The 21995-nt window shown below is 65.0% G+C and overlaps 3 protein-coding genes across 4 annotated transcripts; 1 reads left to right on the top strand and 2 right to left on the bottom strand.

Moving 5' to 3' along the window:
- Positions 1-1126: 1126 nt before the first annotated feature.
- On the bottom strand, positions 1127-8209 carry TNFRSF4 (TNF receptor superfamily member 4). Of its 2 annotated transcripts, XR_004289902.1 has the most exons (9): positions 8011-8209; positions 5086-5206; positions 4700-4822; positions 4101-4202; positions 3682-3748; positions 3041-3237; positions 2785-2889; positions 1734-2690; positions 1127-1605 (listed from the first exon to the last, which is right to left on the bottom strand). XR_004289902.1 is itself a non-coding variant. In XM_032361621.1 (8 exons), the coding sequence occupies exons 1-8, from the start codon at positions 8194-8196 to the stop codon at positions 2620-2622; spliced, it is 972 nt and encodes a 323-aa protein (XP_032217512.1). In that variant the 5' UTR covers positions 8197-8209; the 3' UTR covers positions 1127-2619. The 2 variants fall into 2 exon arrangements, 1 of the variants encoding a protein (XP_032217512.1); XM_032361621.1 differs by having other exon boundaries at positions 1127-2690.
- Positions 8210-8212: 3 nt separating this feature from the next.
- Positions 8213-17988, bottom strand: SDF4 (stromal cell derived factor 4). The gene is made up of 7 exons (XM_032361619.1): positions 17877-17988; positions 14807-15159; positions 13866-14002; positions 13506-13619; positions 10370-10528; positions 9834-10009; positions 8213-8768 (listed from the first exon to the last, which is right to left on the bottom strand). The coding sequence occupies exons 2-7, from the start codon at positions 15109-15111 to the stop codon at positions 8592-8594; spliced, it is 1068 nt and encodes a 355-aa protein (XP_032217510.1). The 5' UTR covers positions 15112-15159; positions 17877-17988; the 3' UTR covers positions 8213-8591.
- Positions 17989-18141: 153 nt separating this feature from the next.
- Positions 18142-21806, top strand: B3GALT6 (beta-1,3-galactosyltransferase 6). The gene has a single exon (XM_032361620.1). The coding sequence runs from the start codon at positions 18227-18229 to the stop codon at positions 19214-19216; it is 990 nt and encodes a 329-aa protein (XP_032217511.1). The 5' UTR covers positions 18142-18226; the 3' UTR covers positions 19217-21806.
- Positions 21807-21995: the final 189 nt, after the last annotated feature.

Raw genomic sequence — 21995 nt, 5'->3', positions numbered from 1 at the left:
GCTTCTGGGGCCCTGCCTCCTCCCGTGCGCCTCCCTGGGGCCCGGGTCTCAGGAGTGGGACCGTGCTTACGGCTCTGGGCTGGAGGTACTGGTCTCTGAGGCCTGCAGCTGCCACCCGGCCTGATGGGCAGCTGTTCCTTTCCTGAGGGAATGGACAGGAATTAGCCATGGGTGACTCAGCTCGCCGGGTCCCAGGATGCACGGCTCCTCCGCAGGGGGCAAACCTGGGGGTGCAGGGAAGTGAGGAGGCTCTCGGGTGGGCTGTGGCTCCAGGCTGCCCGAGGCTCCGCGGAGCCCTGGGATCTCCCACTCCAGGAGATGGGTCTGAGCGCGGGGACAGAGCGGGAATCCACACCCAGAACCCGCAGTTCTAGACCTTCATCCGCTGCTCACTTCAAAGACCTGAGGGGTCAGGTCTGGGGCAGTACAGGGTCACCCCAATTCTGGTAAGTTCGCGATATACTGTGGCCCAGGAACACATGATCGATACCCTACAAATGATGCTTGTCAGACTGTGCCATGGGTCAGCTGCTCCTTCTGGAAGCGGGGACACGGTTAGAAGCTTCTGGAAACAGCTGGGCAGGAGGAGCTCCGTGCAGAAAAAGTCCACGGGAAGGGCCCGTGGGCGGGCAGGAGAGGAAGATTCCTCCGTGGCTGCCGCCCACAGCTGCACACAAAGCAAACAGCCCACGTTCAATGCCCACAGAGATAGCGGCTTCTGAGCAAGGCCCCTCGGAAGGCAGGAGTGACGTCAGCCCAGCGTCAGTGCCTGCATCTTTCTTGCCCCAGCCCCTCCGGAAGCCCCACCCCACCCCCACCGACCCAGCCACAGGCTCTGGGGACTAGGAGAGCCTCCAGCGCCGGGCAGCCAGGGGAGCGGCGATCTTTATCTGCTGTGTTTTCCCGGGCCCTAGGCCGCTCACCGCACTTCTGCACTATCAGCTCTTCCCGGCTCACACGCTTCCCCTGTTCCTGTTAGCAGACGGCCCCTCACGGAGGCCGGGCAGAACCAGAGGCGCGTGGGGCCTGGAGAAGGGGACCCAACAGCAGGGCCGGGTGGGGACGGGGTGGGGGCGCAGAGGGGGACAGCGGACAGACGCCGGGCAGGGCCCGAAGCCCAGGCCTGGGGCGGAGACAGTGTGAGGGTTTTCAGCAGACAGGTGGGGGGAGGGGCTGGAGAGTGCTTAGGGCTGGTGTAGAAGCAGAGAGAAGATGAATCTGGCCCACGGCAGGTGTGGAGCTGCCAGGTGAGCGGAGGGTGTCCTGGCTGAGGGAAGAGCTGGAGGTGTGGTGGGGAGGCCTCAGGTGCAGGATCTGACCCCGACCCTGCCCCGACCCTGCCCCTCTACCAGGTCCCCTAGCACTTCTCTGCAGCCTCCACACTATGCTGGTGACCACTGTCCCCAGATCAAGGGTGCGGGTTTGCCGCCTGCGCTGAGGGTACAGCTCACGTTGTTTTGTCCACTGCTGCGTTCCCCCCAGAACACGGGGAACTCAGTGGGCCTGAGCATGGGACGGCTCTCTGTCCTCCCCTGGCAGCGTCCAGGCTCCGGGGCAGAGGGCTCAGAGGTTTGAAGACACATTGGACGGGCCTCTGGGGTGACCCTGGGGACAAAGATGGCCCAGGAAACAAGGAGGGCTGGTGGCCAGGGCTCGGCCGACATCAGGGCCAGAGTCTTGCGCTGGCCGCAGTGCCTCTGGCTTCAGGTCACCCAGCAGCTGCGGACGCTCACCATCTGGCCTGGCAACCCAGCAGGAGGGGCACCATGGTCACGGACAAGTCCTTGTCCGTGGGACTCTACTGTCGATGGGCATCGGCATCGGGGTTTTTCAGCATTCACCCCCAGGGCCAACTGCAGCTCAGCTTGATTGGAAATCTCCACTTTCCCAAAGCAGCGACACCCAAGCTTCCCCACTCACTACCCACGACATACACGCAGGTCTGGCAGGCATGGGATCTGAGAGGTCTCGAAAAAGAATGGCTCTTGAGCTCTCTGCTCTGCAAGGACAGACAGAGACCTGAAGGGCTGTCCTCAAACATCCCCTTTGGGGTCTCCGGACTCTGACCTGCTCCCATCAGTGCTGGAAGCTGTGGGCTCGCCGGGGGAGCCTAGGGCCTGTCCACCCAGGTGCGGGGCTCGGAGAAGCGGCTCCTGGATGCCGCCAACAAGCCGCGGGGTCATTGGGTCCCCCAGGACATGTATGTGGCCTGCCCGCCCCCCCGTCTGAAGCCGGGACGTGCTCAGAGAAGGGGTGAGGACAGGGATGCCAGGGTCTCTGAGGGGGTCCCATACCCCTGCCGCGGCTGGAGAGGCCCCCCCGCCAGAGTGGGTCTGGCCCCGGCACTCCCACCATGGCTGTGTGGCACTCAGCCCGCGGGCAGCCAGTCGGAGATGGTTCGCCAATGTCATTTATTGGGGGGCCACCCTGGGCGGGGAGTATGCACGGCATACGTAGCAGAGCCCTGGGCGCAGGCCAGGAGCACCTAAAACGGTGCGGGGTGGGGGGGTTATGGGACACGGCGGCCTGCGCGTGGGGGCACCCCAAAGCCCCTCCATGTCTAGCAGGCCCTGGGGGCTGCCAGCCGGTGGGGGGAGCACTAGCTGCTCCAGTCTTGGCTCAGATCTTGGCCAGGGCGGAGTTGGCGTCGGAGTGCTCCTCCTGGATAGGGGTCCGGAAGCTATTTCCACCTGGGGAGGGGAAGGAGCAGAGGCAGGAGGTGGGGGAGGTCACAGCCCCCATGTGTGGGAGGCCTTCGGGGCCGGGGTCACACGGGGTACTCACTGGGGGGCAGCCGCCAGGCTCTGTGGTGCAGAAGCAGCGCCAGCGCGGCCGCCACGGGAGCAAGGAGGCCCAGGCCCAGGCCCAGGACAGCAGCCAGCTGGGGGCCTGCAGGGAGGCAGGGCCTGCTGGGGTGGGGTCCACTGGAGCAAGGGGTACAGCCCCAGAGGGCCTCCAGGAGGGCAGAGGGCACCCCCATCCCCCCTCCCTACCCCCCTTTTCCTTGCCCTGCTGGGGGGAGGCCAGGCACCCCCCTTACCCCTGGGGGGCTCTGTAGGGGGCGTGAAGGGCTCCTGAGAGGCCCTGGCCCAGGCTGTGGTGGGCTGGGTGGTGGGGGGCCAGGCTGGGGGGCCCTGGGTCTCCCATGGCAGCGTGGCCGGGGGGCTCCTGTTCTCACAGACAGCATCTGAGCTTTGACTGGCTGGCCGCACCGTACGCTTTCCTTTCAGGGTACAGCTGACAAAGGCAGGGGTACTGTTCAGGCCGGAGCCTCCGACCCCCAGCCAACTCCTCCCAGAAGGACCCAGAATGAGGCAGGACCAGGGACGTGTGGGGAGCAGTGGCCATCAGAGCCCCCCTGGGTCCTGTCAGGCAGCATCCCACTCCTAGCCAGGGGACAGGCCAAGGACCTGCCCAAGCCCCACAGCCCTCAGGGACCCCTGCCCCACACTCTCATTGCCCATGTCCCCGCGCTGTGCTGCCCACACTGCTCTCCTCCTGCCCTCCGTGGAGGCCCCGGCTGTGGATGCGGCTCTCACGGTCTCCCAGGGCCTGGGACAGAGGCATACACTCCTCACCCCAACCCGGCACCCAGGTTGGCCCAGGGCTGAGGCAGTGGGCAGCATGGTGGGGCCAGGAGTCACGAGGGGCCAGGGGACAGGGGCCTCCCAGGCCACTCACTTGGTCCAGGGCTTGCAGGCCTGGTCGTCCCCTGGGGAGAAGTGCCCCGGTGGGCACGGGGCACAGTCTGCAACAAAGACAGCAGGACGGTCTCCTCACCGCCGCCTCGGGGACCTGGACGCAGCTGCTGCTGGGAGCTAGTCCTGTAGGGCTGGGCGCTCCCCCACCACAGCCTCCAGAACCGCCTCCCGGCCCACATCCCACCCACTGGCCCTGACCCGGGCCCCCCGTCTTTCTTGGCCTGGCCTGTTTGTTGGGGGAAAGGAACTCGGTCTGACCTGTGGGGCTGGGGGGTACAGTGGCAAGTGACAGCAGGTGATGTGGACGACAGGCTTCCTTGCCAGCCCCAAGGACCCCCCGCAGGCACGCAGACCCTGCCCTCTCGTGCACACGCTGCCCGCCGCCACCCCCGGGCTCACCGACGCCACGCTTGAAGCCGTCCTGGGGCTCGGTGCCTGGCTTGCAGCCGCAGACCGTGTCCTGCGTGGGCGTGCATCTCTGCTTCGGTTCGCTCCCACTTCCTGGGGGGGGTCAGGGGAGGCAGCCACGGTCGGCAGAGCCGCGGGCTGCTGCGCAGGCTGGAGGACGGGGGCCGAGGGCTCCCGGACCAGCAGCCCCCTCGCCGCCGTGCGGGGCTCGCGGGGCTCCGGGCTCTCTCCAGTCCCTGGATGCCACGTTCCTTCTGGCTACGTGGCCCGTGGGAGGCCCACCCAGGGTGGCTTCGGCCTCCCTTCAACCCCCCATCGGGCCCACAGCAGGACCCTCGGTGGCGCTCGGATCCCGCTCTGGTTGCTTGTCACGGCCAGCCGGCAGGCACGTGCTCCTGCCTGATTCCTCGTGGCCTCAGCACCCCCCTCCCTGGGAGGAAGGAGGGGCTCCGAGGGGGCCCCCATGGTGCAGCAGGCCCCACTGTGGTTTGGGGTTTGTCTCTGTGGCTATGGGGACCTCCTGGGAGCGCCTGGGCGGGGCGCAAGGGACTCGCTCGGGGGTCTGGGATCCGGGTCCGGGTGACGCTCACTCTGATTGCACTGGGTACAGGGTTTGCAGGGCTCATAGTTCGTAGCCTCATTGTAGAAGCCAGACCGACAAGGGTGGCACTCGGTGTCCTGGCCTCCGCTGCAGCGTCTCTCCATCCCATAGCCTGCAGCGGGAGGCAGGCCGGCCTCAGTGCGGCTCCGCATCCCCAGCCTCAGTCCTGGCGGCCCACGGCCCTGGGCCTGGCTGCCGGTCCCCCACTCCGCCGGCCTGGGTCCGCTAGCCCATGACCCCCGTGTCCCGGGACCCCATCTGCTTGTTCCCCTCTCCCCCACCCCCATCCCCCTGTGTGTCCCGTGCCTAGGACCCCACCCTCCTGTCCCAGGGCCCCCCCGGGCGCCCTCCCAGCTCTGTGGCCGGGCCGCTCACCTGGTGGGCAGTCCTGACAGCACCTGCCGTCTTTGGGGTAGGCGTCCCCCACGCAGGTGAGCCGGGCCGCAGCACCCAGCACGAGCCCGAAGAGCAGGAGGGCTGAGGGGGGCCGCCGAGCCTGCACGAGGAGACGAGGATTCATCGCAGGGCGGTGCAGGAGTCTGGGGTTTTTCCTTGCAGGATGTGGCTATAAGGGCTGCGGGGGAGGGGTGGGGAGGGAGAGAGGAGGAGGGACCAGGAGAAAGGAGGCCCAGGAAGGGCTGGGGACCCCTGACCTGGGCTGCTGGCAAGAAGGCGGCTAGTTTGGCAGCAACCCTCCAGGCTGCGGGCTTCTCTCCTGCCCTGGGCCCTCCTCGCCTCAAATACGCCCACTAACCTGCGGCTCAGTCAGCGGGCAGTGGGGCGCCGACCCGGCTTGCAGACCTGGGGCCAAAGTGAGGACCTGCAGCCGCCAGACCCCTGGCGGGGCCAGCACATCTAGTCCGCATCCACCGTCCACACCAGACGCCCCCTCGCCCCACCTCACCGGGGGCATGGCGCCCCTTCGGCTGGGCACACGGGTAAGCCTCCTGCTCTGGCCAGCCGACCCCTCCAAAGGCTCGCTCCCTCTGGGCGCCCGCTTTCCCTGTGGAGGGCAGGTCGGACCCCTTGGGAGCAGGTGTCTGCTCCTGCAACCACCCACCCCGCCGACAAAAGTCTACACTCACGGCAATCCTCACCCCTCAGCAAAGGGGTGCACAGAGCACACGGGTAAACTGAGGTAGCACCCTGCATCAGGAGACAGGCCTCACACCATCTGGACCCTCCATAGGGCACCAACTCAAGGGGAGAGCAGCCCCGAACTCCAGAGCACAGTCCCTGGCCCAGGCGTCCAAAACCAGCTCAGAGGGGGCGAGCGTGAGAGTGTGGGCAGCGCGGCAGGGGTGTCGGCGGACGTGGCAAGCACATGAGTGCGAGGCAGGGCTGTGCTGCGCGCAGCGTGTCTGAGCGCAACAGGTGTCCCCAGATTCACGTGTTGAAACCCTGACCTCCCATGTGGCTGTTTGCAGGTGGGGCCTCTGGGCTGCTGGTCAAGTTTAGACAGGGTGGTGGGGCCGGGGGTGGGGGGGAGTCCAGATCCCAAAGGCTGGCTTCCGTCTGGGGGAGACCCCAGGACAGCGCAGCAGGAGACTGCGTGAGGACGATGCACAGGTACAGCCCTGCCCACACGTGCTCTCAGAAGTCCGGCCCCAGGACAGGGAGACGGTCGTCCCCGGTGTTCTGTTAGGACAGCACCTGCTCTGCGTCCTGGGTACGAAGTATGCCGCGAGCACGTGTGAACCTGTGCCACGTGTGGCACGTGTGCGGCTGCTCCTGTGGGGGCGCCCGCAGCCCAGTCTGGCTCTGTGTCCTCCCCGGTGGCCAGGCCAGCCCAGCCCATCCCACCCCACACCCACGCTGGGCTTGGGGTGTCCCCACAGCACCAATGGGACAGTGGAGACCACAATGGGACAGGATGACCCACCGGATGGCCCCCTGGAGCGCATGGCACCCTCGGACACAGCCCCAGGTGGTTCCAGGGCAGGCGCGGAGGGCCGCGTGCAGGGCTGTGGCGTGGAGAGAGGAAAGAACACTCGCGCGCGGCTCGGACATCACTGGGTGCCCTGGAAGCAGGGGAAGCTACCCTGGGTCGGTTTTTTTGAACCCTTCAAACCCTAACCTTGAGATGAAATTAACCATACACTAGTTAATTGGCGAAGTTTCGGGGAGAGGCTGGAAATCCCCCTCCCTGACTCCCCGACGGCAGGTGAGGAAGCGGAGCCCGCGGCCCACCTGTGGGAAATTCCTCCACGGAGCAGGGCAAGGCTGCCACGGACGGGGCCACCGCCCACAACAGCGGGGGCGGACGGAGAGGCAGCCTCTGCCAGCAGCCAGGGGGCCCCCAGGGGAGGGGGTCGGGGCGCCAGGCAGCCTGGTGTACGTGCCTGTGCGTGCCCCTGTCTTCCACAGAGGGGGACAAAAACCTTTGTTCTTTTGACGCACTGTAGCTTCTGAGGTTGAGCTCACTTGGGCATCCGGTGGGCAGCGCCCCCGCCAGTGTGCCCCTCTCCTTCTCTGGGGGCCACGTGGGCACTGCCTACCCTCTGGCAGTTCGGGTCCCCGCTGCCCCGGGGCCCTCCCCACCTGGCCCACGAACCAGGCCCTGTTCACGCTGACCCGCCAAGCACAGACAACCACGTCACCCACGCCCCTGCCAACTCACCCACGTGGGCCCGGCCACGGTGGGGACCCCCTCCCACCACACACTCCCAGCCCTTCTGAAGTCTTTCTCATCTGCCGGGCACCTGGTACAGGTGTCGCCGCGCCGCCTTCCGCTACAGCGGCCCCACCCCACGCTGCTTGGAAGCGGATCCCTGTGGCAAGGGCGGGTCATGAGGGCAGCTCAAGGCACTCCTCTGCCCACCAGGCTGGAGCCCCCACCTGAGCAGGGCCCTCCAAGGCCCGAGCAGACCCACTGAGGCGCCACAGCCCACAGCTCAGGGGTCCTGAGGGGATGCCCAGCACGGAGGGGGCAGGGGCAGGGGCTGGAGGCGGCAGCTCAGAGGCATGTGAGGTGAGGGATCCTCAGTCTGTTAAACCCCTCACAGCTCAGTGTCCTCTGTCCCCACATGCTGGACAAGCACTGGGCACGGCTGACCTCCAGAAAGGGTCTGGGACAAATCCAGGTCTGGCGGGACCGCCACCAACAGCCCCGTCCCGTCCCCAGGCTCTCAGGCCCTCCCAGGCCCTGACCACAGGCTCGGTGAGACTCCAGGTCCCCTGGCCGCCTCTGCTGTTCGCCCACAGCCAGCCCAGCGCGGAGGGGGCTCTCCCCACAGCCCCTGCCCTAGGGGCTGGTCCTCAGATCTTCCCTCTCCGGCCAGCACTTCCCAGGGGTCTCACCTCCGCGCCACGCTCCAGACCCTCGGCCCCCGCGCCCCTGCGGGCCTCCCCGCCACTACGCGCGTCCCTCACGGGCAGCCGCACCCAGGGGCCTGGCAGGAGCGTGACCGAACCTCTGTTCGCCCGGATCAGCCGCCTCAAAAGCACTGAGTGGAAGCCACCTGGCCACAAACGTTCCAAAATCATTTTATGAGCTTTTTTTTCAACAAAGAAATGAAGCTAGGCGGAAAAGGCAACTCTATCTTAACGTACATTAGTGAGATTCTCGTCACAAGTGCTTGTGTTTTCGGAGCCGGAACGTCGTGGCAGGAACCCCCCCTCCCTGGCCGGCGCAGGCCCCCCACAGAGCACACGCCAACGCAATGCCAGCGGGGAAGGGGCAGGGGCCGTGCTGCGCCCCGCAGCGTGGTGCGCCCGCAGGACCCCGATGTGCCCGGTGCCCGGAAGTCAGACACCCGCGCGGGGGGCACCGGCCCGCAGCGGCACTGGCCCGGGCCGGCCACTCAAGCGCACCTGGGGCAGGGCTGGACCGGCGGCGGCAGCCGGGCCCGGGGCTGGGGGTGAGGGTGGGGGTTGCGGGCTCAGAACTCCTCGTGCACGTTGCGGGCGTAGTCCATCAGCTTGCTGCCCGTGAAAAACTCGCTGTACTTGAGCACCTCCTCGGGCTCCAGGTGCTGGTTCTGGTTCTCATCCGCGATGGCGATCATCTGCTTGGCCTCGTTCAGGGCGTTGTACTCGTTCATAGGGTCCATGTAGTCCTACGGGGTTCCGGGCACCGGGTCAGCGCAAACCCCTGGCCACCACGGCCCTCCCCAGCGCGCCCGCTCCCTGGCCGCACGAGGGCCATCGACCTCGAGTCTCAGCTCCACCATGACGCCAGAAGTCCACACCTGGTGACGAGGCCGTGAGACACCCCCCTCCCCACCGCCAGGCAGACGCCCCTGCCCCCCACAGATGCCCTGTCAGGGAGGTCAGCGCCTCTGGCCTCAGGGAAGTATCTGCATGGCTCTGACCCTGTCACCAGCCTCAGAAAGCAACGCCTTATTTAAAACACCCCACGGGCTAAGAGTACAGAAGCAGCAAGGAGGGGATGTGGGCATGTTCTGGAATGTTCTGGAAGGCAAATACCAGGCTGGAAGTGGCTCAGGGCCAGACAGCCTTTGCCTATGTGGTGCCTGAGACTCGCCGCCTCCCGTCCTCCTCAGGGCACGCCTGCTGCTTCCTTCCTGGAGGGGCCGGCCGGAGGGCCCGCAGCCTTGAGCGGCTGCGGGAGCCTGCCCGTGGGTCACGCGATGCCCGGATACAGGCATGGACACGGACTCAACGAGCCGCCGTTCAATGCTCGAAGCAGATGTGTGCGTCAGCTATCAAGAGGATCAGAGAATTCTGGTGCAAAGACAGTGAGTCATGCAGTGACGGGGAAAAACAAGCCCACACAGCACCCACACGGGACCGGCAGAAACACTTCAGGGGAAGATGGATTCCAGCACGGCCTGCACCCCCGGCACCCCAGCATCTCACCCGCTGCCCACTGGGGAGCAGCTGCTTGGAGCCAGAAGAGGCCGAGGCATCCCAGGCACCCTGGCCGGGGGCAGGCCAGCACCTCACTGGCCCAAGCACCGCAGGTGACCACGCTGCCCGGTGACTGCCCCTCCCCTGCGTGTGGGGAGCTCCTCCAGGGGCCACCAAGTGTCACGACGAGGGGCCGACACTGCCGTCCCTTCCCCCGCAGCCCCTCGCCTACGGCCCAGCTGGAAGCCTGGGGGTCTGGGCCCCAACTCAGGGTGGGGGCAGGGCGGTGCCCCCCAGGCACCTGCACTCACCTCCAGCTCAGCCATGGTCACGATCCCATCATGGTTGGCGTCGATCAGTTCCTCAAACTCTTTTTTTCGGTCTCTGACCCAGCTGTCATCGATGTCCTGGCCCTGCTGGTTCTCCACTGTGCCGGCGGGCAGGGAGATGAACTCGGGCAGTGAGAGCTGCTTGTCGCCGTCCTGGTCTGCAGCACAGGGGGTGAACACTCAGACTTCACGTGGATGTGGGGCCACCTGGGCCCCCCCAGAAGAAAGTCAACCGAAAGAGGTTACCTGCCAAATTTTCAGTGTGTTAAATTTTAGCCTAAAGCTGTTTTAGGTACGTCTCACCTGACCTGCTCGAGAGCCTGGCCGAGGCCAGATGGCCCAGGACAAGGCCTGATGTCCCCACACCACTGTGGGGCCCCACAGCCTCCAAGACCCCCAGGCCGACCCCTGCCAGGAGCACTGCTGCAGGGGTACAGTGGGCTCCGCCCTCCAGCCCAGCCACCAGCGGGGAGCCCCCCACGCTCCCCCGCAGGGCAGGGTCCCAGGCCAGGCCTCACCCAGGTCTCGGACGATCTCCTTGACCATGAACTTGAGCATGCCGCGGCTGTGCTCAGGGTGCAGGAAGGACAGGAACTCGTCCTCGGTCAGAAGCAGGTCCGAGGGGGGGCTGTCCGCCTGATACCAGCGGTCCTTGAGGTTCTCCAGCACTTCCTGTGCTGAGAGAGGCATCCCCATGAGGACCCAGGACACCCGCCCGTACCTGAGAAGTTCTGAGACACGCCGCCTGGGAAGGCTGGCTTAGGACACTGGTGAGTGCGGCCAAGGGCCTTGCTGCTCGACGGAGAGCTCAGCCCTCAGCATCCTCAGGGAGACAGATGGTGCAGAGGCCGCCAGACCCAGACCCTCCCAAGTACAGGGGCCGACCCCCTCCGTGTACAAACCCAGACCCCCTAAGACACGGACTCCTCCCCCAGCCGGGCACACACGGGCGCAGACCCCCAGCCCCCGCCCCGTGCAGCCCCAGCCTCGGCTCACGGCTGCCGTTTGCTCCCGGGAGGGGGGAAGCACCGGGTGGGTGGACTCGCCCGGCCCCTACAGAACGAAGCACACCTCGTTCCTTTCCAGCTCTTGTACACACGCCGCACACAGAGGCAGGGCCCTGGAGGAAAACCCGGCTTCCAGCTGTGACTCAAGCACCCCCGCAGACCGGCGCGCCCCCACTCTCCCTCCTAGCATGGGAAGTGGGGCCCAGAGCTTGCCCCCACAGCCTCAGAGGCTCCGTGACCGTCCAGGGCTTCAACAGGGCGGAGTGGCAGAGGCCGGCCAAGCAGGAAGAGCCGAGGCACCGAGATCTGTCCACGCCCTCACTGTAGCCTCCGCAAACAGGGGCGCCCAGGCCTTGGCCCATCGCAACAGGGACACAGCTGCCTCCCGCACAGCACCCGCCCCCTCGAGTCTCAGTACCTTCTGATGCACAGGAGATCCCGTGGTGACCTACTTTTAATGGCAAACCCACCTAGCGGACGGTGGCAGCAAGCGGCGCTCCTGCCCGCCACGCATGGGGACAGGCCCAGACTCTGTGCCTGACAAAGGAAGGTCCATGTGACTCCAGCAGCTCAAGCACCTCGACATGAGCTCACTGGAGACTTAAGTGGGTGCTGAGACCAGCAGCAGATGACCACGAAGAAGAGGACACACAAGCAGTACGCGCGGCTCCAGCAGCCGGAGGGAGGCGGCCACCCAGCGCTGCGAGCCCGTCTGCGAGCCTGGGGACAGCAGCCCCATGAGCCCCAGGGAGGCACACGGCCTCTCAGTGCCCGCCTGCGCTCCCCGGGCCTCCCAGACCCTCAACACTGCTATTCACTTCCGATGCCCAGACCTGCTCACCCCATCCAAACGGAAGAAGGAATGAGGAGCCTTGAACACGAGTGAGATGAAGGAGTCAACAGGCAGGCTGCGGCAAGAGAGTTCATGCCCCAAAGGACGGGTCCTGACCCCAGGCACACCCGAAGGAAACGTGCTGAAGACAGACCAGCTCCCGAGAGCAGCCAGGGCCAGAGCGCCGACAGCCCACGCCCAGCAGCCACCCCAGAGGCTGCTGCCAGATGCCCTACACCGGCAGGAGGACAGGGGCCTCCCAGAGCCCCCCGATGCTTCCAAATACTACCTTCAGGGGACAGCTGGAACAACAGGACAGACCATGGAAATGCAAAACGGAGAAAGACACAAGAAAGGCAAACCACCATTTCAGAAAAAAAAAATAATCACATTCAAGGCACAGACTTTCAAAGGGACAGAAGTGAAATCCTGGACGGTGTCCCGGAGAACTGGGCAAGGCCAGCCGGCGCCCAAGGGCACCCGCGCTGCTCAGGACAGGCGTCTGGTGCTGCTGGCCACACATGCACCACAAACAGACTGAGCCCGAGCGACCAAGGTGTAAGACAGAGACGAGGTGCCTGTGACGGGCGGCCCCCGGGGGGACAGGTGGAAGGCTGCCGCCGCACACACTGTAAGACGCTGCAAGAAAAGGGTCCTACAGACCAGGGCGTCTCGTGCAAACGCGCCCCACGGAAGATCCGCAAATGAGACCCAGAAACACACAAGAAGAATCCCAGACCGTGAGCAGGCGGGACTCACCCCAGGCGCTCAGGTGGTTCAACACCCAAAAACCAGTTAACACGAGCGTCCCAATGGGCAGAAGAAAAATCACACGATCCTATCAACAGGCGCAGAAAAAGCATGACATAAAATCCAATAGGCATTCGTGATTCAAACTCTGAGCACACCGGGAATAGAGGAGCCGGTCCTCCGTGGGACAAAGAACACCTACAAAAACCCTACAGCTCATATCAGCTTAATGGAGAGAAAGCGGACGCTCTTCCTGTAAGATCAGAACAAGAAAAAGATGCCCCCTCCCCACTGCTTCCCAGCACTGCACTGGAGTCCCAGCCAACGCAAGATAAGAAAAGGAAATCAGAGACAGACCGTTGGGAAGGAAGAAACAGTCCGTGTTCACAGACGTCACAATCGCCTGCGTAGGAAATCGGAATCATCTGAAGACCACAGGCCAGAAGGTTAGAACGGCCAGTCACCTCCCTGCGTGCCAGAAAGGCAGGCCGGGAATCAGGATTAAGGGCAAGCAAGAAAACACAAACAGAAAGAAAGAATGACTACAACCTACGGGGGACAGAGGGGTCCGGGCCATGAAACACCAGCGCCGACAGACAGGAGTGCCCACCGTCCACCCCGCAGGAGGCCCAGCAGCAGGGACACCTGCGGCCCCGGGGCCACAAGCTCCCAGAGAAGACACGCCGGGACAAGGTGGGGATGATCCCAGCACTCAGAGGAAGGACAGGACACGACGGGCAGCACACCAAACCTGCCACCCAGCTGGGTAGGGGCCCAGGCGGCACCCAGCCGCACTCCAGAAGCGAGCCGCCCCCGCGGCGCACTTGCACCCGCACACGTGCCCGAGTTTCCCCGGTGTCCCTGGGGAGGCCTCACACCTCCCGCGCCACAGGAGGGCAGAGCTCCGCGGGGCTGCTGGCCGGCCCCGCCCATCTCCACGTCCCTGGCACAGATGCAGCCCCCCAGGACCCGGTCCTCACCCCCAGACCAGCCTCCCCCGCAGCACGCCCCGGGGAGGCCCAGACCGCAGCCCCCCGCAGCCCCCCACAGCCCCCCGCAGCTCACTCTCCTCGCCGACTTTCAGCTCCTCCCCGCTCCTCAGCTTCTCCACGACTTCCTGCTCGCTGTGGCCTTTGCTCACCAGAAACTTCACCCTGTACTCGTCCCACGACACGTGGCCTGGAAGGGAAGGCCACGCTGCCAGGCTGCTCCCCCGCGCGTGGTTTTAGGAACAGCGAGGTCGCCGTGTTCGGACCCTGCCGGTAAGCCAGCCCCACAGGCACGTACAGCAAGGCAGGAGCGGCCCCCGCCCAGGCGCCCCCCGGCCCCACCGCCCAGACCCTCACTTCCTCTGCCCGCTGCGCACACCGCCCCCTCCTGCTGGCAGCCTCCCGCCCCCGCAGGTGAGGGTGAGGCGGGCAGTACCGTCGCCATCGGGGTCCACGGCCTGGAAGTGCACCTTGCTCTCCTCCACGGCCTCCTGGAAGTGCTCCGCCGTCTTCTCCATGATCCAGCGCTGCATCTCCTTGGCACTGATCCTCCGGTCCGTGTTCACGTCCACCCTGCAGGCACGGGCGCGGCGTCAGACGGGGCCTCTAGAACCCGGGACAGGACAGACAGACAGACGGACCAAAGGGTGGCCAGCGGGGCTCCACCGTCACGAACACAGACTCACTCTGCCCAACGGTGACGCCGGAGCTGTCCGCGGACAGCGGGGCTGGCAGGGCAGCCCAGCACCACTTCCCCACAGTCCGGGGCCGAGGGGGAGGCCAGACTCGGCCCTCACTCGCAACAGGCGGCCCCGTCAACCCACATGGACATGCCCAGACACTTGGCATGGGACCAGAGCTGTGACGCCAGAGCACAGCCACGTTTCAGACACGGGTACCGACGGCTCCGTGGAGGAGCAAATTTGGATGCAAGCGTGTGCACACGCGCGTTAGCAGTGCCCACGGATGCAGTGGCTCACACACACGTGGGCAGACTAGCACGTATGGGCCTGACCTAACACACCTACGGACACACCCGTCACCCGGCCCCGCCCTCCAGGAGGCCCCCCGGCAGGGACACCAGTGCCCCAATTCCGGCTTCGACACACCGTCCACCCGGAGCTCAGGAGCTCCTGTCAGTCCCCTTCCTGGAACCGAGCACCATGAATCCTGGGTCCCGGCACACGACTGGGCGACCGTGCCACCGACACCCTGGGAGCCCGGACCCCACCGGGCCTGTGCTGGGCAGACAGCCTCCCAAGGCATGGGCCCCCGAGACCTGTGGACCCCGCCCAGGCCCAGCACCCGGCCTGCGTGAGCTTCAGGCCCAGCACACGCCAGCTAGACTCTAGCGGCCCCCCAGGCCTGGGCGCCTACTTGGAGAAGAGGACCATCAGCTTTCTCCTGCTCCTCCGCGGCTCCGCGTCCTCCTCAAACCCGTCCATGTCCTTCCCCAGGAAGACCTCCTGATGGAAGTCCTTGTTGAGGTGCCCGTCCATCTCCAGCTTCACCCCGTTCAGGTGGTCCGGGGGCAGGAGCTCAGGCTCATCCTTGCTGCCGGCTCTCTCCCGGACAGAGGAGTGGTTGGCAGGCCGCGCAGACACATCCATCAGAAGGATGACCCCCAAGAGCCAGAGGCAGTGAGGAGACAGGCCGCTGAGGGGGACCCGCCCGCACGCCATGGCCGCCCGGGTCCGGACTGCAGGACGGGCTGCAAGGGCGGCCAGGAGCTGGGGAGAGAGGAGCAGGGCAGGTGAGGAAGGGAGGCCTGGGGTCTCCCCACCACCCCGGCACGCAGGAGGCCCCAGCATGCAGTCGCAGGTCTGTAAAGAAGACACAGCCACGGTCCAACGGCGCGCCGGCCGGTACTGCTCTACAGAGCCGTCTGCTTGCTCTTGCTTTACAAGACACACACTGGACACACTGTTTCCTTTTCCAAAGATGCCCACCCAGGGGCTGCCCAGCACCACTCACCCTACCCCTTCCAATGCCCACAGTCTCCCCCCACCCCTCCTGGCTTCGGGACGGGCTCGAGTCATGGAAACTCACTCTCCAAACCCAACTCAGCATTTACGAGCTCTGTGACCTTGGCTAAGTCACCGGGCCTCCCTGCCTGTTTCCGCCCTGAAACGGGAAGCCCCCTCTCCCACCCCAAGGCTTTGTGACGACTGGGCCTGGTGCCAGCAAATGCCCAAACCCACCCACCAGGGCACCAGCCCCTTCCTACCTTTCCTTCTCAATGGCCTCTGCAGGCGCACACGTGCACACACACACACACACTCAGCCAGTCCACACACGCACACTCATATGCACATGTGCGCATGGATATACACGCACACATACACGTGTGCGCACGGGCCCCAAGGCCACATGCGCCGGTGCCCAGCACTGGGCCATCCCGCCGTCTCCCACGTCTGGCTCCTTCCACACAGGCCCACCTGTTGTCCCTCACACCTTCCAGTTTCCTCCAGATCCCCTCTGGAATGGCCTGGAATCCCCTTCTGGCTGGCGCCAGAACAGGGCCCAGCTGCCCGCCCAGGTCCCTGCTGGGCTCCTCATGGACCTTCACGCCCCACACTTCCCAAAAGGGACTCCAGCTCCTTCTCGCCCTGTCCATGACCTGTTCCTCTCATAGTCTGTCCGCCTGGCAAACACCGAAGGTCCTCTCAGGTGCAGCTGAGGCCCTCCCCTCCTCGGGCCGTCTTCACAGAGAGGAGCAGCAGACGGAAGCCCACCAGCTCCCAAGGTCCAAAGGTGGTGGCCGTGGACACGCTTGCCACAGGCCAGAGTGCCACCTGCTGCCAAGCTGGGGCACGGAAGGAAGCACAGGGCCACTCATCGGGCAGAGCAGAGGTCAGAGCCGGCCAGCAGCACTGCCACCACACCCCGGCCTGAGGGCACACAGCACTGGACCAGGGGCTCCAGCGGGCTGGACACCACCCCCTGCTTATCCGGTGCTTCCTCTTGAACCTGCACAGCATTACTCACCCGCCGGCTGACACCTTTACGCACTGGCCTCCAAACCTGACCGCTATCTGGGTTTTTCAACAAGACTTTGCTCTCGGAACTCCTCCGTCTCATTCCTCAGGCAAAGCAATCCTCAGAGGGCAGCGCCCATCTCTCTTTCCAGCTGTGTGGAGCCTGCCTGCTGCCCCAGGCCGTCCTCTGGGCTTGGACTGCCCTGAATCACACGTACTGGAACGCCACACGCTACCCGACCCCACCGTCCCAGCAGCTGTCACACTGTCCACACAACCCAGTGAACCTGTACAGGGGTTTCTGCCACACCGCAATACGTGTGATCCTGAAAACGTCGGTACTCCGCAAAAAGGCACAACAAAAGCACAGGGCCCATGGGAACAACTCAGGGGATGTGTCTCAAGACCCAAACAACTCGATCGAACGGGCCAGGAAGAAACCAGTCAGCGCTGGCCGGCGAGGGTCCCGCAGACTCAGCACGCAGCTCTCGGCGGCTACTAAACTGGTGAAGATGCTGGGCACAGGTGCCAAGGGGGTGCCAGTGGGACTGCCCCTAAGGTGGGCCCAGGAGGACATGCAGCACCTGCAAGGCCTGCGGCCAGCAAGGTTTCCTTCCCTGCGAGAGCGTAACTCTACCTCTGCGCCCCAGCTCTCCTGGCTGGGCAAGCGCTGCGCAAACCAAGACGACCTCCCCTGACACTAATACCGCCCTGGCCGGTGGTGGCCGTGAGAACACGCATCATGTCCAAACACACGGCGCTCTGCTCCCTGAAAAGACAAAGTCAAGTCCTTCCTTATCTTCAGGTCTAGGACAGGACGTTCTGCACAAAAGTAGCACCAAAACACTCGCGCAGATACCAGGACGTCAAGTGAGGCTCGGAGCGCAAACGCAGCCCCTCAGCCGCTCAGCTCCCCCCCTCGGCCTGCCCTTCCCCCTCGCCCCCGGACGGGCATGGCAAAGGCCAGGGGCCTGGCTGGCGGGCCCGGGAGTCCCCGTCTCCCAGAAGCGACGTCCGCGGAGGGGGCAGCACCACCCAGGGGCCCGGCGGGGTGCAGGCGGCGCTTCTCGGCCATCCCGGTGGGGTCCGTGCTGGCGGCCCTCCCCCTGACCTGGCCGACCGAAAGGCAAACGCGTCGCCTGAAAGCGCAGTCGCCGCTCTTAGGAGTCGCGCCGAGAGCGTCGGTAACGGCCACGGGCCGAACCCAAGGCCAGGGGCGTTCCACGCACGGCTTCCAATCTTGCCCAAGTCCCAGCCACTGGATCGCCTCCTGCGGACGAGGCGAGCGAGGGCCCCTCGCTGGTAACTGCCGGGACCCACCCGACTGCCCCGCCGACCGGCCTCCCTCAGCCTCAGTTTCCCCAGCGGCAGCCGTCGGTGAGGGCCGAGAAGACACGAGCCCAGGCTCCAGCGGCTCGGGGGAGCCTCTGCAGGCCTCCCGGCGCCCCCGACCCGGGGCCCTCACTCACCGGCCTCCCTCCCCTCGCCCAGGATCGGCCGAGCGGGGCCCGAGCGCCCGTGACGCCTCCGACGGGACGCTCCTAGGCCGCGGCCATCTTTCTTCCGGGAAAAGGCGGACCGGGAACGGCGCTGCGCGGGGGCGACGTCCCCGCGACGACGCTGGCGCCGCCATTTTTCCTCTGGGCGGAAATAGCCGCGCGGACACCGCCCCCCCGGACAACCAATGAGAAGGGCGCGCGCGCCCACGTGACGAGCGGACCCGTGACGGGCAGCACACGGCCCTCCGCCTCCGCCGTCTTCGGACGCGACCTGCGCGCCGGCTTCGGGGCCTCGGGGGCGCTTCCCGCGCGCGCGCGCCATGAAGCTGCTGCGGCGCGCGTGGCGGCACCGGACGGCGCTGGGCCTGGGCGGCCTGGCGCTCTGCGGCGCGGGGCTGCTCTACCTGGCCCGCTGCGCCGCCGACGGCCCCCGCCCGCCCCCCGGCCGCAGCCCCCCGGCCGCCGAGCCCGCGCGCGCCGCCGCCTTCCTGGCCGTGCTGGTGGCCAGCGCGCCGCGGGCGGCCGAGCGGCGCAGCGTGGTCCGCGGCACGTGGCTGGCGGCGGCGCGGCGCGGCGGCCCGGGCGACGTGTGGGCGCGCTTCGCGGTGGGCACGGCCGGCCTGGGCGCCGAGGAGCGGCGCGCCCTGGAGCGCGAGCAGGCGCGGCACGGCGACCTGCTGCTGCTGCCCGCGCTGCGCGACGCGTACGAGAACCTCACGGCCAAGGTGCTGGCCATGCTGGCCTGGCTGGACGAGCACGTGGCCTTCGAGTTCGTGCTCAAGGCGGACGACGACTCGTTCGCGCGGCTGGACGCGCTGCTGGCCGAGCTGCGGGCGCGGGAGCCCGCGCGTCGCCGCCGCCTCTACTGGGGCTTCTTCTCGGGCCGCGGCCGCGTCAAGCCGGGGGGCCGCTGGCGCGAGGCCGCCTGGCAGCTGTGTGACTACTACCTGCCCTACGCGCTGGGCGGCGGCTACGTGCTCTCGGCCGACCTGGTGCACTACCTGCGCCTCAGCCGGGAGTACCTGCGCGCGTGGCACAGCGAGGACGTGTCGCTGGGCGCCTGGCTGGCGCCGGTGGACGTCCAGCGCGAGCACGACCCGCGCTTCGACACCGAGTACAAGTCCCGCGGCTGCAGCAACCAGTACCTGGTGACGCACAAGCAGAGCCTGGAGGACATGCTGGAGAAGCACCAGACGCTGGCGCGGGAGGGCCGCCTGTGCAAGCAGGAGGTGCAGCTGCGCCTGTCCTACGTCTACGACTGGTCGGCGCCGCCGTCGCAGTGCTGCCAGAGGAAGGAGGGCATCCCCTGAGCCGCAGCCGCAGCCCACCCACCACACGTCACACGGCGCTGCAGGGAGGCCAGGACACACGCCTCAGGAGGTGGCCCCGCAGCCAGGGGGCCTGGGGCCCTCCCACTGGCCTTAGATGGGCACAGCTGACCGGTTCTGGCTAGTCACCCAGAATAAGCCCAGCCCTCTAGGGGGCCAGGTGTACTTGGCGAGCAGCAGTGGACAGCTTCTAGGTCCCAGCTCCGGGGCACACCCAGGCCTGTGCACCCCAGGGGCCACCATGGAGCCTCACTCCTGTTCTGGGTCTTGCCAGGGCAACACATAAAGTCCAGGCAGAAAGGTCCTGTCCCTGGATCTCAGCCTGCATGGGCCTAGACTGGGAGGATTCCTGGCTTTGAGGGGCTTGCACAGTCTGCCTCCCGACCCTGGCTGTCCTCTACCAAGGGCGAGGAGAGTGGCCAGAGGCTGGAGCCCACAGGCACTTGCAGACACTGGCCCCAAGACATCTGGACTTGTTCTGAGGTGGGGATCCTGTGACGGTCAACACAGGCTGTGGTTGACCGTCCACCTGGGAAGTCCCCGCCCGGAGAGCTTTGGCTGCAGGGACCTGACCCTCCGGCCCTTGCATGTTCCAGCTGAGCTGTGTGTTGCGCCCAGTGGCTTTTATCAAAATTGCTGCAGTTTGTGGGTTAGGTTACCTTTTCTGTTCCGTGTTGATGTCTTCGGTCACGTGGCGTTAACTGAACCGTGTGTCCGGCTCTTCTGCTTCAATGGTATCTTCGTCTTCGTTGCTTTAGAGTGAATTCGCGGTCAATGTCATTTGCGTTAGTCTGTGACGTATAAATACTGTAATTTGTGTAGATAGAGTTTAAGTACAAGTGTGTGGGTCTTGTACTTTTTAAATTATTTAAGGGAAGACTTTTCTATATAACTTGGGCTTTGTGGATTAGTCTGTTTTGACAGCTGGAGTTGTAGACTCGTTACTGCCTGTGTGTTTAAATGCGGAAGAATTCTAAAACTCCGTTTCTCTTCCCAGTTGACACAAAAAGTCAGTCCCATTGTTTCCTTCTGAAAAGACTTTCCTTTAAAGGGTTCCTCGTGGCCATGCAGGGGCAGGCGTTTCTCACACACGCATCTATTGTTTTAGACTCTGGGCCCAAGTTCCCAGAATCTGAGCCTTCGGAAACATCATGAGGTTTCCCACATTCTGTCTTAAGAAATCGGGCTCTGCCGGCCGGCACGTCCTTTTGGAGACAGAAAGCGCGTGCGGCCTCCGGGCTGACGGCCTCACGTCCACTCACACATCTTCAGAAGATCAGGGTTTCTTTTTTCCCATTAAATGTGAAAAATGAGTGCTGTGGTCATCACAAAAGTCTAATAAAGAGGCTCCAGGACAGCCGTGAGCCCTCCTGTCCGCGCAGGGGTGTGTGTTGCTGCACATTCCTACTCTGGCGCCTGCGCTGGGTCAGCTGCTGGTGCTGCTGGAGTCTGTAGTCCGCCTGGGCACAATGCGGGACGCGGGGAGCGAATCTCCGGCTTGCCCTTTCATTGCCTTTCCTTTGTGTTCTCAGGCTGTGGGTCTTAAGAGCAGGTGCCTTGGTGCCCTTGGGCCGCGGTGAAAACCCTGCAGACAGGCGAGCTTAAGCACCAGACATGTCTCCCTCTCAGTTCTGGAGGCTGGCGGCTCAGAGTGCCCGCGGGGCCGAGTGCTGGTGAGGACCTGCTTCCTGCGGCACAGGTGGCCACCTTCTCGCTGCGTCCTCATGGCAAGAGAGAGCCAGAGCAGGCTCCCCGGTGTCCCTTTTTACAGGGACACTAATCCCACCGGAAGGCCCACCGTCTGGACCTCAGCTGACCCCAGCTCCAAATACTGTCACGTGGGGGGTTCAAGTTCCAATTTACATTTTTGGGGATACAGTCAGTCATTGCAGATTTGGGTTAATTCTGTTTAAAAGTAGAATCTCCAGAATTTGGTATCTTGGGCCGGAAAAGATGGTATTGTGGTTGCAGTTTTCCTGTGTTTAGAAGGTAGAACCCGGGCCTGTGATCGTCAGGGGAATGTGGGCTTTCTGATTAGCTGCCTCGAAGCAGGCTTGACTGCCCCCTGTGAACAGGTTTCTAAGACAAGGATTCATGAGAGGGTCCAGGTTTGAGGACCCTGGGGTGAGCAGACGGGACCCTGCCGGCCATCTTCACTTGGACGTCTTGTCTGACCTCGGGGCTGTGGGACGAGTCGGCATGTGCGTGTCTCTGTTTCTCAGACGAGGAGACTGTGCTTGGACAGACCAGACAGCTTGCTGGGGCCACATGCCGGTGGCAGAGCCAGGCTCTAAGCCGAAGGCTGGACCGCCACACCCCCGCCCAGCAGCCACAGTCCTGCTGTGGCTTCCAGGTTTCTCCAGGGTGGACCCAAGGGAAAGCAGGGCCCCAAAGTCCAAGACCTCCTAGTAACAAAATCTAAAAATCTAGGCGTGTCTCTTTGGAGGAGGGGGTCCCTGAGCATTGGCACGCAGGTGAATCACAGGGAAGTGCCCGTGTGCGGCCAGGTGTGACCGAAATGGAAACTTCGTGTTGTTCAACCTAAATCATTAAATTTCAAGACAACCAACCAGATGCTGAGCTGATGGTGCGTCGCTGCTGCGGTTGTGATGTCAGCATTCAGACCCCACACTGGGGCTAAAGGCCAGGAGCCCCTCCCTAGAGGGACCCTCCGGCATCACCGTGTCGTGGCCCCAGGGCACGTGGGTAGAGCCTGCACTCCTCCGGTCTGGCGGGCGTTCCCCAGGTCGGGGTACCCTCC

This window comes from Mustela erminea, chromosome 10 (genome assembly GCF_009829155.1).
Source record: "Mustela erminea isolate mMusErm1 chromosome 10, mMusErm1.Pri, whole genome shotgun sequence".
In the NCBI taxonomy this organism is placed as follows: Eukaryota; Metazoa; Chordata; class Mammalia; order Carnivora; family Mustelidae; genus Mustela; species Mustela erminea.
Note: the sequence above shows the minus strand (reverse complement) of the source record. Positions and strands in the feature narration are given on the sequence as shown.